Source organism: Wasmannia auropunctata, unplaced genomic scaffold (genome assembly GCF_000956235.1).
Source record: "Wasmannia auropunctata unplaced genomic scaffold, wasmannia.A_1.0 LD336052.1, whole genome shotgun sequence".
Classification (NCBI taxonomy): Eukaryota; Metazoa; Arthropoda; class Insecta; order Hymenoptera; family Formicidae; genus Wasmannia; species Wasmannia auropunctata.
In genome coordinates, this window is record NW_012026838.1 from 239,045 (window position 1) to 257,749 (window position 18,705).

Sequence of the window (18,705 nt, forward strand, 5' to 3'; positions counted from 1 at the left end):
AATGTTACTCCCTTCGCATTAGTTTACATAAGGGGCTGCGCAGAATAAAAGGAATAGAGAACAGAAAATAAGAATTTTAGCCGATCAGAAATCGTACTGTACTGTGAAATACTTGAAAAACAATCGGAAAAAGAGGAATACAGCTGTTCTTTCTATTGCTGATTTTGAGATTTTTTTTCAAGACAAACTTGCGATATTTCTCTCTCCGACTAATTATACTTGAACCTCGCAGGAAGAAAGATCGATTCCGAATTAAATTAACGAATAATTTGAGAAAGGGGAGGAGGAAAAAAACTCAACGTATCTTGTGAAAATTAATTTTTCATTGTGCGCAATGTTAAAAGTATAGTATAGTGTGTAAATAGATAGTCAAAAAATAGATACATCGAGATATGGAAAGAGGGGAAGCTATCTTGGTGCACAGGCCAGCGAAAAATATTAATCTCGAGTAGAATATACGCAATTTGTTGCAAGCCACGTACTAATTCGGCGCGTATTAAAGTAAACTATTATTACTACCGCTTAAGAGATACACGGCACTGCGTTTTATCGGACAAGCAATGAATGTCGAGTGGATTTTTCGTCAAATTCGCGCGCTCCTTAGACCACTTTTGCCAGTGCAGTAACGTAATTTAAAATCGCCTAAGCTCGACATCCGTTTTATTTCGCGTAGTACAATAAATAAAATATATAGATTTATTTAACATTAATAAACGATATATTATATTCATAGCGTCAGTTCGGCTTTAATAGTCGGTCTGCCCCAGCACACTGTACATGATCCTCTTGAAGCTGTTGCTCTGATGGATCTTCTCGCCGTCGTCGTCGAGCACGTTTATCTGAAAATTGAATCATTCGCAGCCGCTCTCCACGTCTCCAAATTACGAAGGTGCTCCGCAAATGAAACTACGTTTTAAATTGTGCCACGAATAAGATATATTTTCTCGTAAAGCGGCATGCATGCATTCGTATAGCGACTTAATGCGCATCACATAGAAAACAGCCGGTAGTATAGCACGATAAGAGCGTATTTGCTCTACGAATTAATATTCCTCTACGCGCAAGCAGGCGAGCGTTTTATGCAAAAGTATCAGAAAATAGTATCGCACGTACAGGTTCCTGCGAAAATTTTAATAGTCGTTGATAAGATCCTTAACGAAAGGGAGGGGGAAGGGACGTCTATACGATCCACCCTTAACGAAACAGATGTCGAAGATTAGATCGGTGGCGTCTTCGACCGATGGCGGTTATCGTTAGTGGCGATAATGTACGTTAGACACATTGATATGAGGTGATTGTCGTTAAAACGATTCGACACGATATCTTTTTTTTTTGTTTTGCAGACTTAAAGAAGATGTCGAAGCCTCGCGCGATATTTCGACGGTGAGACGCGGCGGCCGATTATTACCGAGAGACGCCTTGGCACAGTGCTTCGGTAGACGAAAAAGAAAGAAGTACAGGAGAAATAGCGCCCCGTGCCAAGTCACTTATATAATCCGACTGCGTTGGGTAACTTATAGAGTACGCGGCGCCGGGCCAGTGATCGATAAATCTTCCCGGTAAATAAATGGCGGACAATATATAAGTGACACGGTAATAATAAACGTGAGTAATGTGAAAATCGATTATCGGGCCGTTTCGGCGGCGAGAGAAATGTTTTCAAAATTTTTTTCCCCGTTGAAATTCTCTTTTCAACAATTCGACGCTTCTCGGTTCCGCGAGATGAGCGACGCGGCTGAACGAAATTTTCGCGCGGGATGAGAGGAGCCTATACTCTCTCGAGTTCGCTTCGAGAATATAGTAGTCTACGCAGCTGCGGCGACAGCTCTGAAATTCTTGCACAGAATTCATGCGGCGACATGCGTGCGAGAGATGCATTCCCAAGAATGCGTGGTTTTCAGCCCGGCAAAATTTTCTCTACTGTGCGCCCCGCAAAATCGATCGTGAATCTGAGCGAGGATTATGCGAATACTTACGGCGTATGCGGGACTCTTCGGCGGCGCCTGGTACACCTGTGCAACAAATAATCGTAACGTTGAACATCGTTTCTTAACGCACAGATTTATTTAATGCCAATCCTGGCGATAATTTTTTATATTTTTTCAGGATTTTCTGTGTACAATTTTATAACTTTCTGAAAAATTTCTCAATTTTTTTGGAATTGGAACACTGTATCTTTTCTTCTAAAATTCTAAAATTCTTTATATACCTATATGAATTCTAAAAATATTTTAAGATTTTTCTTTTTATAATTTTCAAGGAAAACGCATAAAATGCTCTGAAAAAGCTTAAGGTGTTTTTCAGAAATTTTATAAATTTTTAAGTATAAAAAACTCTGAAATATTATAATTAAGATATGAGAATTTTTTTCCTCAGGAAAAAGATAAGAATTTATTGAACCGAGATGAAAAAATCAGCCTCGAGAGAATTGAGCGTGGAATTGCTGGGAAATAAGGATATACGTACCCTGTTCGATTTCTGCGGCGTGAAGACACCGGTGCGAGCCGGCTGCCTGACTTCCTGCACATGATCCCCGAGTTCCTCCTCCTGCAGGGCCTTGTACGCCTCGCTCTTGCTCGGATCGTACTTGATCGGCTTCTTCAGGCTGCACGTACCGCATGTGTACACAGGGGACGACTTTTAATTTCGCTTTCGTTCTCTCCCACGTGCGACTTTTTTTCTTTTCTCTTTACTTTTCTTTTTGTTTTGTATTTTCTATCCGGATCGGTTAGCAGCGGCCGGGGTTACAGTTTGCCAATTGCGCGCTTGCACATTTCTACTTATGTTTGCTTTAGTTCTGTTCGAGAGCGACTTTCAGACGCGTCCTCCAGTTCAATCGAGAAAGAGCGGTCATTCCTCATCGTGCAAACCCTGCGTGCATGCCCGATCAAGAAGAACGCGTTCGTCGGACAGTTCGAAAATTGCGCCTTTCGCCTTTGAAAAAAAATATTCGGAAAAAGAGTAGAAAAGTAATCCCTTTTTAGGATCGTAAAAACTGAAAAAGGCTCGCACTTTTCCAAAATTTTAGAAATTTAATAAATTAAGCAAGGTTTTTAATTTTTAATAAAATGTACTTTTATTTCTCCCCGTCAAAATTCTACTTTTTAAACCCACGATGGTATAAAAATCTCGATACAAAAATAAATAAATAAATCATATATTAATAAAGAAAGAAAAAGAAAGAAAAATATTCTATAAAATATACTCTTAATACATTTTTACTTATACACTCTTATTATTTATTAATAATTCTTGCAAGTATAATTTTCAGATTATTTTTATTCCCATTGTTAAGTTCTGTGCGGTGCCCGTCGTTTCAAAAGATGCGGCAAAAATAGAAATATTTCTAACGGCGCAATTTTCGAAAGTCGTCTCGAATTATTCGCGCACGGTATCTACGATACAAGCATACGAACACTCGTTAAGAAAATAACGAAGTTAGTAGATATTTTCACATATTCTTAACTACTGTATTCATTATTGATTATTCACTACTTTGCTACATGCAAGAATTTACTGCCAAAGGAAAAGCTTTTTTGCACGGATTCGCGGAGGCACTACGAAACGTATTTTACAATTTCGTCAAATAATTCGTATCTACAATTTCTACTATGTAATATGAACGGCAAGTTAACCCGAAATAAATAATCGCACAATCATTTTGAGGGACTCGCATAGTGGTCACGTTCGCTGTGTTAAACTGCTTATCGGTAATTAAATAATTTTTTAAAATTCCAGATTTAATGAAACTATTATTAACAAGTAGAAAGATTTTTCGCGTTTGAAACAAATAGTTGTGAGATTTTAATGACAACATGGCAAAATTATCGAATTGTAAATTCAATGAAAATCCAAAATATTTCTGTTAACTTGTAATAATTATTTCTCGAATCCTTCGATAATCTTAATTTTTCAAATTTGTTGAAAATTTAAAAACTTTTTTCTTCTCATTAAGCTGAATAATAAATTTCTAAGTTAATAATCTAACAATCCCGACAGACGAATGTATAATTCGCTAACTTTAACAAGGGAACGTGTCCAACGGGTCCACACATGAAAACCGGGAAACTCTGCCGTCGTAGATCCGACGTGCGAGAAGCATCGGAAAACGTCTCGAACGTCTCTCGATAATTTTTAATTTGGTCTATTGAATTGCGGCCACACGTTCTTCGAGGAGGCGGCCTTTGCCTGCTCTTTCAAGATTCTCGCTTGCTCCTGTATTTCCTGTTTCTGTTTCAGGAAGGAAAAGTCTATAAAAATGCTGGAAAACAAACAAACCGCTACGTAAGTAATCAATCATCAGGAGGATCCGAGAGTGCCGTATAGGAAAATAGAGAGAAGGAGCCGAGATGTGTCCCTTCTCGTTTAACGATCGACGATCGTGCGCCCTCCGAGTAAAGTAAGTATAAACTCGATTTATATTTCTCCAATTGGTAATTTCTTTTCCCGATTTACAGCCTTCGTCGAAACGTCGTTTTCCGAAAGAGATAATTTTATTTTTCTCTCGTTCGCGTTCCGTTATTTTCTAAAAACAAATCTCGGAAAATTACTTTCCTTGTGGAAATCGCTAACGATTCGTGGATTAAAATACACGCCTATACGAAATACGTGGATAATAGAGATTAATAAAAATTCATTTTATTTCCCAGAATAAATTCGTGTTCGACTTCTTTGAGTTTCACTCGTCTTCCACTGCGATTATCAACTGTGCAAATTAACCTGTTAATTTCATAACGTGACAAATTAGATTTTTTTGCACACGATTTTTATTAAATACATGATAGCGATTTACGAGCGTGTGAGCGGCATTTAGCGATAAAGCCAATTTTGTATTAATTATATTAACCAGTGACTGCTGCAAGCATCGCGGCATATTAGCGATTCGTTACATATATATGTATGTGCTAAAATCGATTTCAGTGTGGTTAAAAGCTAGTTAAGAGAGAACTTGGTGAACAATCGCGTGAGTACAGTGATTGATTACTTACGGTACGGCGGACGCTTGGCACTTGATAGTGTCCGCGATGTTTTGATCCGAGTAGAGTCCGATCGGCGAGTTGAATTGCTTGTGGACAATCTAGAAAGACAGAATTTGACGTTTACGATCGATGCAAAACGTACGAAATTTACGGTATACATATCGCATAAAACTTCGAAACAGCTCTCAGTGGAAAACAACATGACCAAAAATTACAGTAATTTGTAAGCAGAAGCGCAAAAGAGATTATTGTCGTTTTTTTTCTCTTCCTTCTTGAACTTTGATTTGAAGACGAACAGAAAAAGAGTTTGAAAAACAATAGCGGAGTCTCTCTCCGTATTAATAACGCATATTATTAATGTGAATGTTCACGAGAGAGATGTTGCGTATTATTGTTGCAATCTGTCCTCAAGTCGTGTCACTTGCGACTACGGTATTACGTTATGACAATATAGCGCTGTAAAAAATAAACATAACTCTAGAGTCTCCTGGCACTGTGGACGGGACAAACATTTGGCTAATGCCAAGTTTCCGTTATGTCAGAAATTCACGGAATTAACATACAAATGGACTTGACTCACGACGCTTATTCTACAAGGCACCGTCGGCCGCGCCGGTTACAAAATAGTATAATCATATAGTACTGTGACAACAATAGTCATCACCATTCACGGCTCTGTTACGTCTCGTACCTTCAGAATTTTCATGTTTCGAAACACGTTAGTGGCAATCAGTAATCAAAGCAATACATTTGCCGGTAAATAAATGTTATTTGAAATAAGATTATTTTATGATATTTTGTATCACGTCATGTAAATTAAATTGGGATTTAATTATTCAAAATAATTCAGTTCAGTTAACTTGAGTATGATTTAATCATAAACGGAAGTTGATGCAAACTGTATCGATTCACAACGTAATCGAGATGCATCGGTATTATTTTTCAGATTATCGAGTTACAGGCGAGTTCCAGGACATTCTGTATTAATCCTGTATAATAATCGCGTTAACATCGCGATTATAATTATTTATTATTATTAGTTATTAGCGAAAAAAAACGTGTGACAGTAGGGAATATCTCGTCAAACGAAACTCAAGTTTCTTGCGGATACATCGGTCGTCCAGAAAGCGTAAGCGTTCGTTTCTCGAAGCGGAAGCTGCTTACGAAAGTATAACAACGGAAGTGATCCAAACCTTTGGAACTTCATTCGGTCCCACGACACGCTGAAGTACCGTTTCCGCCACCTGCTCAGACGACGTGCAAATGAGACATACAGTAGTTTAAACGCTTTGAACAAACGCGTCTCCAGAAAAGTGGAAAGACTTATTCGCAAATAGTACGTCGCCGGGATCGAATGTATTCGAATAATTTTATAACGTCGGTTTACCCTTTGTTTCATAGCGACTTCAGGGTGAGCCGGCTCGTAATGATGGGGCGCCGCTCTGATCATCGGATTCGGATGATGTCGCAGGTAGCATTCACCGAGAGGAGCATCCTTCTTGACCTTGGCACCTGGCAAGACCAGAGGAGTCGTACGGTAGGGCTAGAAGACACACAATTGTAGCTCTATTGACATCGATATATTATATTTTATATATATATATATAATTAATATATAATATCTTAATTTTTATAATACATTTTATAGACTTAATATATTTCACTATAGCTATATAAACTGATATTAACGATATGACGGTAATTGTGCAAGTAATGGCAGTTAATAGGGCAGATGAAACAATATCCTGTCGATGCCAATTAACTAACGAGATCTAAAATAAACCGCAATGGAGGCCATGGTGATCGAAAGGTGGCTCATTATAATTCCTAACGCCGCTTACGCCGTCATAATTCCGAGCAACGACAAGAATAAATCAATGATGTTGATGATATCGCAGCCTAATTTGACAGTGATCCCATTTCGTAACACTAATGAGGCGAAGTGCGAGTTAAAAAAGTAGTGAGCTATAGCAGAACGATATATAAACTTGTCACGACTTTATATCTCTTTAGAACACATTTAAAATATTTTGGAATGATTAACGACCAGATAACACACACACGCACACACATCATTAATCACATTTACGACAGATAAGATCTTTCTTTGGCAAATATTTCTCTTGTTTCCAAAGTTTTCGTTCTAAATCAACAACAAATGTTTCTCTTTTTAAATGAACAATATCTATATCTATTATTTTCGTAGCATGCATAATTTTTCAATAGATCGATGATTATTTCTGGCTAATGTTTAGACGCTGCAAATCGGAAGCGATACAGTTCGACAACGACCGATTGTCTTTAAAAAAGCAAAAATTCCGCGCAGCTTACAATGAGAAAATTATATAAAATCGACAGTCATCCTCATGGCATTACGAATTAATTCGACTTGCCAAGTCACGGATCGGTTCCGTCACGTGCCGTCATTTTTGCGCGACATTACGAAATTATACGAATCTGCAGGTGCATCGTACATCGTCGATTCGCTACGCAGATCTATGTTTACAGTACGAGTTGCCGAAACATCCGTGAAAACAAATCGTGAGACGAGATCTCAGACGAGTTTCGGTAATATTCCGTCGTCGCGGATATTCTCGCGAAGTCGCGAGCCGGAGCGAAAATTTAGAAACGCCATCAGGCATGATTATCGCGACCTTTGGAGAGATCCGTAAATAAAGCTTTCCGTGATATTTCCTCGCCGAAAACAAATTTTTCATTTTACTTTTCATTTTACAGTAAAAATTATGTTGAAATAATCGCTTTTGAAGCAGTTTAAGATTTATGAGCGATGTTTCATTCATCAACAATGTTATTGTTAGTCTCGAAATTATTACCTTGAGCTTGCAGAGCACAATGGAACAATACCAGACCATGTCGATGTCACGTATCTTATTGTTAATATTAAAATTTAGTATTAAAATTTATCTCACTATTTTGGTATGCTTTCTCTTATCGTTAGATCTTCTCTCTTTCTCAAACATATAAAATTAAAATAAGATAAAAAGGGTAGCTGTAAAAAATATGATCGTTATTACAGTGAACAATTGAAAGCAACCGACTGATCACGATTAAATAATACTTGTAAATGCTTAACAGATTGAATAATAGATATATTCAAATATATACATATATACAAAATTTCTTATATGGTTCTTATATGGTTCTTAAAATTCGACCCCTCTAAGGGGTTGAATTATGCGCCCGAATTGCTGCAATGTGCACGTTGCAATGTTTCACAATTTTAGAATCGCGGTCGCGGTCGCAAGTTCGCGCGCGAGTTTCGGCGTGCAGAAATCGCACGATTACGATGATTCCATTATAAATGGGTCAGAAACGTCCCATTATGTTGGAGGGTGAGCCGCGAGTGACTCTCTCGAAATAGATGAAGGCTCCCGGCCGGCAAAAATAACGCGCACACCCCGAGCTACAAAAACCGCCTGTCCCCTCGCGCCTCTCGTCCGCTTCTTTTCGCCCGTGACTTTTTCATTAGGAAGCGTTTCGTCCATTTCGTTCTTGGACGGGAACCGTCTTCCCGTTGGCAAGGTCGCACGAGAAGGGAGGAATAGGTCGGATTCAAGGCCGTCCAAAAGCCCAAAGGGTATCCCACTTCCATTTTGCTTCGATGATGAATATCTCAATGTGTTTTGAAATAATCAGAGGTATTTAAGATAAATGATAAAACTAATTCTATCCAATAACGTTACAATAAAATTTTTCCATGTTATCATTTTTAAATCTCAAAGATTTGAAATCAATTAAACACGAGAAATTGTATTACTTAATTTTTTTTAATTTAAAGAATGGAATGATTAAGTTTTTTATCTACGTGATGCTTAATATTTGGAGGAAGCGAACTATTGTCTTCCAAAAAGGGTAAAATAAAGATTATTTACTTCGATTGATGAATTCATTCCATTAATCCCATCGCTGTCAACGGAAATTTTTGCATTAGGAATCTACGATCTTTTTCTATTTTAGAAGATTTGTGCAAGCGTGCGCACACGCTCGTGCGTCGTTTTGTAAAAGGTCTCTTGAACTAAATTCAGACGGAGCGAAACAGCTGTTTCACGGAGTGTTTATTGCTTGGCGTCGAGGTGAAACTTGAACTCTTTGGAAACTGATTGCACGTTGGCAAGAAGCACGCTAACGAACAGATGTTTCATTAACGGACGCTGAAAGATACTATAAGAAAGAAAGAAAACTATAATAAATAAGAAAGAAAACTATAATTAAGATAATAATTGAATTAATTTTATAACGCGCAAATAAATTCCGATTTGCTCCATTTCCGACGTAAGAATTTAGTTGATTGTCAAAGTCGTTTATAATTATGTCGCTTTCTGATTTTTAAAATCGTATCGTTAAATATTATTCAGGAAATGAAATTAAGTAATTTAAAAAATTATCATTAATTTCGGCAAGGGTTGATCAGCTGTTACTTAATCGTCGCATTAAAAACTCTTCGAAAAATCTCTCGGACGAAAGGTGGATTCGGAAAACGTGGGTGTGTCTTTGTATGACGGCTGCTCCCGCGTGTTCGTGAGTAACCCAGATCCCGTTCACGAAAATAGAACGCGATACCGATGAACGGCATCCGCAATGGCGATGCCTATGTGCGTTTTATTGCATAGCGCGATATTAACGCACGCTGCGTTCACGCCCGCGCCGACTCTGCCTTTCATCTCGGTGGTTCCAATCGACCCCTGCAGCTTGGAATACCCTCTTTGAGGATTTTTGCGGGCGAAATAGGCGAAATTGCAAACAAATTCCTTTACTAATGACAGAATTGTTCTGCGGACACGTTGTGCACTGTGTCAAGGTTGAACAAACGCGAAATCTAGACCGTCTGGCGAACTTATTGCTCGTGGTATTGTTGTTATTCGATATCGACACGACGCGTCGGTGGAGCTAAACTTGCGTTATTGAGTTTTGATATTTTTAGGGTGGCCCAGCGAAGTTGTTAAGCTCAAGCTTTATGGTTGTTATATCTTGTCGTGGACAAACCCACGCATAAATGCCATCTGTACGAAAAAAAAAACAGTGAGTTTTGTAAAACGAGATGAGATCATTCTGAAAGGTGTATAACACAGCGTTTCAAAAGAAAGAAATGAGAAAAGAAATCATCTAATAAAAAAAAACGCAATGATTAAATAATGAATAAATCAGCTTATGTATAAATATGTAAATATATTTATAATTTATATTTATTGAATCTTATTTATATAGTCAACTAAATAACCAAATAAATAATTTTCTCATATATATAGCTTCACCTAAAAAATATAAATTATTATTTAATCAACTGGACACTCAGAGTGCTCGGATGTTAAATAAGAAAAATTCTGAGAGATATCTCCATCAAGAGAGAATAATATCGCAAAAACATAGATTTCACCCTAAGATGTAACATGACTCGCGCTATCTATTGATCGAAAAATGTTATTGGGCCGAAAAAAGTCCCGAGAAAGTTTTGAAAAAATAAGAACAAAATTTTACGTTTTACGCATATTTTTTGGGCGTTTCCGCGATACTTTTACTACAATACTAAACAGCCTGTCACAGATGTCAAGCACATCTTGGCGAGGAAGATGCACGTTCAAGGGCAAAGGAGGAACTCGCCTCGCGTTTTCACCCTTGCTTGCGACGAGGTTCTTCCTCCCTTAATGAACTTAAACGAAATCCGATGAAACCTTTCGTCTCTTTCGTACCCAGTAAACGGCCGCCTCCTCCTCCTTCGGATGATGCTCGATGTTGTAACGGTAGACGGTCGTGTAAGCGGGCATCTTCTCGTCTCCGTCCGTCCGAGAGGCCGACCCTCGCGGAGAGAGCTTCCTTCGCAAACCACCGACCTTATGTCACCCCTTTTTCGCGCGCGCGGTAACCCTTTCGCGGCGCGCTCTCGCGTCGTCCCTCGCTCGCGACTCTCGCGGGATTATTCGCGCTTAAAGCACTAGGTACTGGCTCGGCGCGAGCGCGCGGGCGGCACTAACTCTGGCCTTTTCCACGCGGCTCCTCTCTCTCTTTCTCTCTCTCCGGAGACCTCTCACGAAACCTCGTTCACTCTCGTCTCCACGTAAAAAGCTCCCGACACCGGAAAAACGTCACGAGTCGAATGTTCTTCGTTGATCTCAGACGCGGCGACTGTAGTCGGATTATCATCTGACTGAGAAATCGGAACGGTACCTTTATGAATACAAATACGTCCGATTTTTAGGTCAAAGGTATATTTTTGTTGATTGTCTTCAATTAAGTCCAATTAATTATCATATTTAAGGCAGTTTATTAATTTTTTTTCTTGTCAAATAAAACTGTAATTAATATATTTATTTATGTTCTCAGCTTCTAAAATTTTCTACAAGCTGATTATTACTATTCGGAATAATCGGAGAAGGTTCGATTCCGCAATGAGATTAATGAGAGAGTTAGTTGAGAGTATAAATTGCTAAAATGTGTCGTAATCTTTCGCTTCCCTTCCAGGGTTTATTTATTAAACGCTGTGGAAGATGCTTAAGATAACGCACATTTTTTTCCGTAATCAAAGATGTCTAATGGGCGTTTGTGCCACTTAAAAAAATATTCGATAAAATTATTTTTAATTTAAATATTTTTTTAATGTGTCAGTGAGAGATTTGCTTCTCTTTATACACTTTCTGTCACTTGGAGCCGCAAAAGAAAAAAATGAAATCCGCTGTGCGCGGAATGTGGAAGGCGCGAAAGCGTGGTCGCGCGGCGACGTCCTGGATCCGCGGGACGTATATCGGATCGGGGCAGGGGCAGAGGCAGAGGTGGTTTCGATGCAAAAGCGATATTTATAGCGTGTGGCAACCGGCTCTACTGGTGGCGACGGACTTTCCGGCATCGTGGCGGGCCAACAAAAATATATTCACACTTCGGACTTCCCACGAATAAAGGCACCTCCGTGCCGTCGCTCGCTTCGCGCGGTGATGCACCCTGGTATATCGCGCATATATACGCGATGTCGCCTTAATAAACGCGATGACGCGCTTCTCTCTGTCTCTCTCTCTCTCTCTCTCTCTCTCTCTTTCTCGTCGGTATCGTTCTCTCGCAAAACCGCAGTTAAATGTTCCGTTAAACGACGGGAGACATCTGGACGCGAAATAGCGATATCGCAAATCATTGCCCCGTCGTCGTTAAAATCGCAAAATTTTGACATTTTCCCAAAAACCTCGCGGTCCGCGTGGTTCTCTGCAAGTTAGTCGAATTAGTCACGCGTTTACGCTGAACTCGACGAGTCAACTTTAATCGCAACTTTTATCGCTTACGGGACTTCTCCGTCTTGCAAAATTTTTGCACGCGCCGACTCCGCTATCGATTACCGCAATAACGTTAACGGCAGGCCAGAATTCCAACACCTTAAATAAGCCGTTTCGAAATGAGTAGGAGGGACACGGATTAAACGCGACAAATGTCCTGTCACGCCACACCCGTAGCGTGATCCGGCAATGAGTTATTGGATTTCAAAGTGCAGAAGGGTATTTCGGAACGAGCTCGAGCTTGCCAGATGCCACGGTCGTATGGACTTGAGTAACCGGAGTACGGGCCGCCGCTTATTGCGGCGATTCGCGTGCCTCTGACACAGCCGTGTCTATATATTATTTTACGATGTACTTCAATCTATTTTTCCAAATCTTGTTCCTCAAACGGAGCCTTGTGTGTTACGCGCAGATCGAACGTTTACTTCGGGTTACGATCCTTCCGTTCTCTCCCGTCAATGAGTTCTGTAGAGCTCTTGTAGACATCCTCGCACTTTTCAAATCGTTACTTAAGAAAAGACGAAGAAAGATATTTTCAGATGTAATAACAATCTCGTTGATTTATGCAATTTTCGCAGTATTTCGGCCGCTCGCGCACAGAGAAACTCTCTCCGAGAACTCTTAGAAAATAAATAAAAAAGACGTTTATGGCGCTAATGATAGGGCAAAGAGTTACGACGGGACGGACGGTCTCAGCTCTGTAATTCGTATATCTACTTTTAGCTTTCGGAAGCTTTTAGCTTGCATAATTCCGCACGAAGCTGTCAATCACGTTTCGCCGAAACCTTGGCGCTTGCTGATATCAATAATCCTGCGTAATAAACTCCCCGCGCTTCTTTCTTTCTTCAATTAAATATGTTTAAATAATAAGTTTTAATTTAAACTTATTAGACGACGAAAAGCTTTTTTCCTTTTCTAAGTATAAATAATGCCTGAACTTTAAAATACGATTTTAATGTCTCTTGTACATATATATTATTTCCCTGCGTGTTCGACTACATTGAGAACGATTGACCCGAGAGATATTTTTCTATTAAATGCAGACTGTTTCGATCCGGAAAGGAAACAAATACCGAGACGTCGGACCTTGATTTATACGCTGAAACAAAACCGACTGTTCTTTCGCGCGGATCAACGAACTCTCTAGCGAAATTTGTATCGCCGACACGTGCTCGGAAATTCGATTTTCAGAGACTAAATACACTCTCGCTCCCGCGAAACTGTAAGACGCATATTTGGTGTGTACCGAGTTTACCGATGGGTCTAAACAAATCCAGCAGTACTTAAGCAAGGCTTTTAACACAATCAAGGTTTTACTCAGAAACGCAAAACGCTTTGATTCAATGAAGATTTATTTCCGTTTTACTCTACAAAGCAATTTCTTCGTAAGATCAAATTGAGAATTTCGATGTAATTTATTTCTCTTATTACTAGCATAGTTTAATTACTTTCAATTATTCAAGCCTCTTATTTAAGTTTTTTTTTTCTCGTACGAAAGCAACGTTTAATTTCTTACGATTCGTAAGAAATACAAAATTAAAAATACCTGCGACAGGTGAACCCTTTCCTCGCGGATCTCGTCGAGGTGTTCGTGCGGCAAAGTGATCGTGCTGCGAAGGGTGTATTCCGGAGTCGGCGTTGACCTGTACTCCTCGGCCGAGGGCGGTGGTACTGGGCTCTTCGGCAATTCTTGCGGACGCTCCTTCGGTTGTTTGTACCTGCGTGAAGGAATTGCAAAAGACATTAATAAGATATGACAGATCGCGCATTCGTGTCGCAGTAGCGGCAAAACGCAAGCAGCTTTGTGGTGGTTTCTCGACGATCGCCTTTATACATTAAAAACAGGCAATCAATTACGATTTTGCGAAGAAGAAAGAGATTTTGCTTGTGCAGAATGAATATTAAAATAGAAACATATTAAATATACTGAATTAACAATACAAAAATGATTCTTAATTTTAATTAAAAAGAAATCAGAACTATAACGATTCGCATGTCTGAAAGGAGCCTGTTATCGCGGTTAAAGACGATCGCAGGAGTGCGAAAGTAAGTGGTAGAGGTTTTAATGCAGCGGCCAGAAATGTCAGTCGTGCTTGAGAAACTGATTAATCGAGGAGGCGAATTAATCAGCGGCGTGCTGCGACATCGCGACGGCAACGCGGTGTCATTGCTGTGTCGGCATTTGCGAATAAAATACGCATAGTAGAAATAGTATTGCATTCTGACAGACTAGTGGCCGCAGCCCCGTTGCCAACGATCGGCCTGTAAATCGTGGGTGGTGATGGTGACGCGGTGATGGTAGTGTCGGTGCTTGTACGTGATGATGCTCTCGACGGCTCAGACCTTTCGACGACTAGCTTTATGGTATCGGAGTTTTGGAGGAGATTCTGTGCGTCTACATGCCTCACGTCGCGCGCGTCGTAATCGTCGATCTTCTTGATCATGTCACCCCTCTGGAGCGCCTCGTTCTCCGACTGCAAGCAGAGCGTCGAGCCGGCGTTGTTAGCGGCAATTGCTCGTGATGCAAATCGCAGTGTTAATTTTCGAAAATTATCGATTATCACTGTTTTCACAATCAAAAGTAATCTCAAATTCTTTTATGAAATACCTATGTGACAAAAAGTGGAAATCGTCTTCTTAAAAATTTTCATTCATTTACTTATTCTGAAATTGTAAGATATTCTCTAAATAAGTAAATAACTTTTAAAACAGCTTAAAAAATTAAATAAAATGGTATTATCATTCTATGTTAATTATCATTCTAATTTGACAGCAGTTGCTTTCTCAAAAACTTGGAAAAATTAACGTATGAGAAAGGTTAATAAAAGAAAGATTGTTGAAATTTTATGTAGAATAAGATGAATTATAGGATATTGCTGGGTAGAACACACACATGTAGGCTGTAATAAATAATATTCAAATTTTCTATTATTTATCCCTTGTGCAAGATAAAAACAGAGCCACGTAAAACGAAAGTAGAGAACCAACTAAGAATATTTTTTTAACAATACGAATTCTACGCTCTTCAATTGTACGATTTTAGGCGCCTATGACGAGAAGGCGCTTCGAGATTATCTCGTTGGACCGTGTTTCGGCGCGAACTCCGAGACGCGTACGTATCGTGTATCAATGTCAACGGGCGCTAGATCGAATCGTTGATTTGAGAATTCCTTGGCAGCCTTCTCCATTTCAAATGTTTAAACAAGGATTGTTACGTCCACCTCTATTGTTCCGCCGACGCGTTCGCCAGCGCGAAATCGTATCGTAGCCAAGTAAGTGGACACCGTAACGAAGCCTCCCTAATGAGAGAAACGTTTTGTTCCTCCCGGATCACAAAAATCATTGCCCGGAGATAACACGACTACTAAATGTCATAAAGAAAAGAACTTGCATACTCTCTTCGCATTTTCGAGGACTGTCTGATTTTTATTGGCTTTATATTATGGCGTTTACAATTAAAAGCACAAATCTGACTTTGTATCATTAAAAGGTATTTTTAATACTATGATAAATAAATTATGATCACACGATATAAAATTATAATAATATTTACATTTTTTTTTCAATGTGTAACTTTCTTTATTTATAATTCCTTGAACGTTATTAATTGTCAATTGAAGTTATTCCAAATTAAATAATTTCTATTGTTTCTTTTTGAAATATTTAAAGAATTCATTATTTTGTTTTTCATTATATATATCTTTATACTTGTTTATATACATATATATTTTCATTATTATTTGTGCCATCGTTTCTTTTAAAGACCATAAAGCTTCAAAACAAATTTAAATTCAATATCGGAATAGTTTAATTTCAAACCTAGCTCTAGAACAATTCTAATAATTTAATTCAAAAATTGCAGATGAAATTTGAAAATTGAAAAGAAACTAAAGATGTGCGGGAGATCGCGCGGGAATTAAGAAGAACGAGAAGAAGAAGCAGACTCACGCGGGTGACGACGATCGGTGTGCCCAGATCGGCGCCTCCGGCGATCCTTATGCCCCATGGTCTGCCGGTGCTGGATCTCTTGAGTTTCACGATCAACGTGTGCCTTCTCGTCATACTCTATACTCGATTCAGTCAACACTACCACTAATTAAATAATAACACAACAACAAACAGCCACGGCACAAGCACCTATAATCAATCGCGAGATGCACTACGTGGGCAAACGAGAGAGAGAGAGAGAGAGAGAGAGAGAGAGAGATAAAAAGTGATGGAAAGAGAATAAGTTTCAAGAAGAAAAAAAGACTGATTCTCTCAGAAGAAGGGAAGACCTCCCGCGAATACGCGCGAGCGATGGGTCTCCCGGATCGTGGTCGCTCTCTGCTTCACTACTGAGATAGCAGCTGCAGCTGTAGCACTTGCCGACTATATGCCGACTTTGACAGAGCCCTGAACAGAAAGCAAGAGAGAGAGAGAGAGAGGGAGAGAAAGAGAGAGCTTCGTTGCCCAACTCTAACGGAGAGACCACCGCTGCTAGTCTCTCTCGCTCTCTCTCTCTCTCTGTTTCTTTCTTCGCTATTCTGGCCCCATTTCGAGTTGGCGTATCGCGCCAACGTATTGTTCTAATGGTCCGACGCGCATTCGTTTCACTGGCATTTACCATGTGTATGCGTGCACGCATAAACGTTTTATAGTCTCTCGCCTTGAGGGAGAAATGCAGAACCGCGACTAACCGCGAAGAATACCGCGAGAGCTATCCTTATCCTTGAAGGTGCCAGATGCCAGATACTAAAGACAAGAATTCTGTGCAATTGGAAAATTTGCCCCATTTGAATTTTCACGTCATTTTAAACGGACTCGTTGACCTCTAGAAAAAAATAATAATCCTAAATAATTATAGTTACCTTAGCAACTAAGAGCGCGTGCAGGCTGGAAAAGAAAATTTTTGATCATTATTTTTCGCCTTTTAATATTTAAAACTATCATGATTTTGTTTTCGAGGGTTCTCTCAATATTTAAAATAATTATTTCCGATTAATTCAACAGATCAATTCAGAGACGCGACAAGCAGCAAAAAGCTATAACAAGATAAAATTTAAATTAAATTTAAATCAAAGGATATATAGTCGATAATACCACTAGAGGCTAATATCTCTCTGGATATTATATTTCTAAAAAAATTTTAGATAAGAAATCGATGATTCCGGATGGTATGATGATCGGAGTATAAATTGGGGAGAAAATTAAAGAGACTTCTTCCAGGTCGCATATCCTTCGTACTTACATAGGTCTCCTTAAAGAAATATAAGATTAATTATTTTAATTCTTTACAATGATACGCGCAACATCGCGCAAAATTATTTGTGCTATATGATATAAAACGCCATAATGTGAGTAAGCAGTAGGATTTTATATATATAGTATGATAAACGTGACGAATATATTAGGGAAAGAGTAGAGGTGGACAGAGTGAAAATATGGAAGTCATAATTTCCATGGACAACTTTATTGACTCGATTCGAAATACGTTTCAACACGTGTTTCATAAGCAATTCATTTTAAATGGGACAGACTTATATACACGGAAGAAGCTACGAGATGCGTTTCGTCGCGTCGAATATCTCACCGACAGTTTTTTTTATATGCTAATTTGATGACGAGTTTGATCAAATAAAGATATTATTCATTTGTTAATTTTATTTTAAACAAATTAAATCTATTCGTAATTAACAAAAAAACTAGATATATTCGGATTCATATTTTCAAAGTTCAAATCGTCCAAATCGCTTAATTTTAATTATCAAATATTTCTTTAATAGCCATCATCGATTTAAGCTATTTATTTAATCGTGAGATAAATCGATAAATTGCACTGATTATTTCAACGTAGCTTCAGCTAACAATAAGCCCACTATCGGATTTTCCACAAAACGAAAAACGACTCCAGACCTCATCGAGAAGTCGACCATCGAAAATCGATGGTTCCGGTAGTCGGACGATCGGAGTATAAAATCAGGGAGAAGATTGAAGGGGCTTCTTCTGGGTCGCGTACCCTTCGTACTTACATAGGTCTCGTAAAAGTGGCCTATCGAGAACTTGAGAGCCATCCTCGATTCGCGAAAACCTGACTGATGATCGCGCTTTTTTCCCCCGCGTTTTTTGGTGGGACACTCACGCGCTTCTTCCGCCGTGCGACGTTCACGGGCGGCGAGAAACTTCTCCCCTATGCGAGCCGATTCGATGCAATTAGTTTGGCTGCACTGTAATTAACGGAGACTAGAGAACCAGAGACGCGGGAGAAAGAGAGAGTGAAATAATGAGTGAGAGAGAGAGAGAGAGAGGGAGAGAAAGAGAACGCGTGTTTGTACGACTTAAATTAGCAACCTATAGCACGAAAGGTTAGTCAATCGCTCTAGTGACTCACTTTACCTTAATTTATACGATCATTAACGCATATCGCCAATAATGCGATATGCCCGACATTGGGTCGACCCGGTCGACGATAA

General features: G+C 39.2%; 1 protein-coding gene across 11 annotated transcripts; it reads right to left on the minus strand.

Moving 5' to 3' along the window:
* Window positions 1-303: 303 nt before the first annotated feature.
* On the minus strand, window positions 304-18,664 carry LOC105451367 (PDZ and LIM domain protein 3). 11 transcript variants are annotated; one of them, XM_011691769.1, is made up of 10 exons: window positions 18,265-18,664; window positions 17,104-17,128; window positions 14,480-14,727; window positions 13,800-13,971; window positions 6,367-6,522; window positions 6,173-6,223; window positions 4,989-5,077; window positions 2,467-2,605; window positions 1,977-2,012; window positions 304-839 (listed from the first exon to the last, which is right to left on the minus strand). In XM_011691769.1, the coding sequence occupies exons 3-10, from the start codon at window positions 14,695-14,697 to the stop codon at window positions 747-749; spliced, it is 954 nt and encodes a 317-aa protein (XP_011690071.1). In that variant the 5' UTR covers window positions 14,698-14,727; window positions 17,104-17,128; window positions 18,265-18,664; the 3' UTR covers window positions 304-746. The 11 variants fall into 11 exon arrangements, with proteins under 11 accessions (XP_011690071.1, XP_011690076.1, XP_011690068.1 ...); XM_011691764.1 differs by lacking the exons at window positions 17,104-17,128; window positions 18,265-18,664 and adding exons at window positions 1,114-1,193; window positions 16,202-16,689 and having other exon boundaries at window positions 749-839; XM_011691774.1 differs by lacking the exon at window positions 17,104-17,128 and having other exon boundaries at window positions 14,657-14,727.
* Between the last annotated feature and the right edge of the window lie 41 nt (window positions 18,665-18,705).

What these genes read in the sequence shown, in the direction of transcription:
- LOC105451367 (XM_011691763.1), bottom strand. Translation starts at nt 16,315, where the DNA reads ATGACGAGAAGGCACACGTTGATCGTGAAACTCAAGAGATCCAGCACC. An exon ending in CACCGATCGTCGTCACCCGC is followed by an intron (nt 14,728 to 16,201) that starts GTGAGTCTGCTT and finishes CTCTGCTTGCAG; the next exon opens with TCGGAGAACGAGGCGCTCCA. An exon ending in TGCCAAGCGTCCGCCGTACC is followed by an intron (nt 2,606 to 4,988) that starts GTAAGTAATCAA and finishes CGGTACGTGCAG; the next exon opens with CCTGAAGAAGCCGATCAAGT.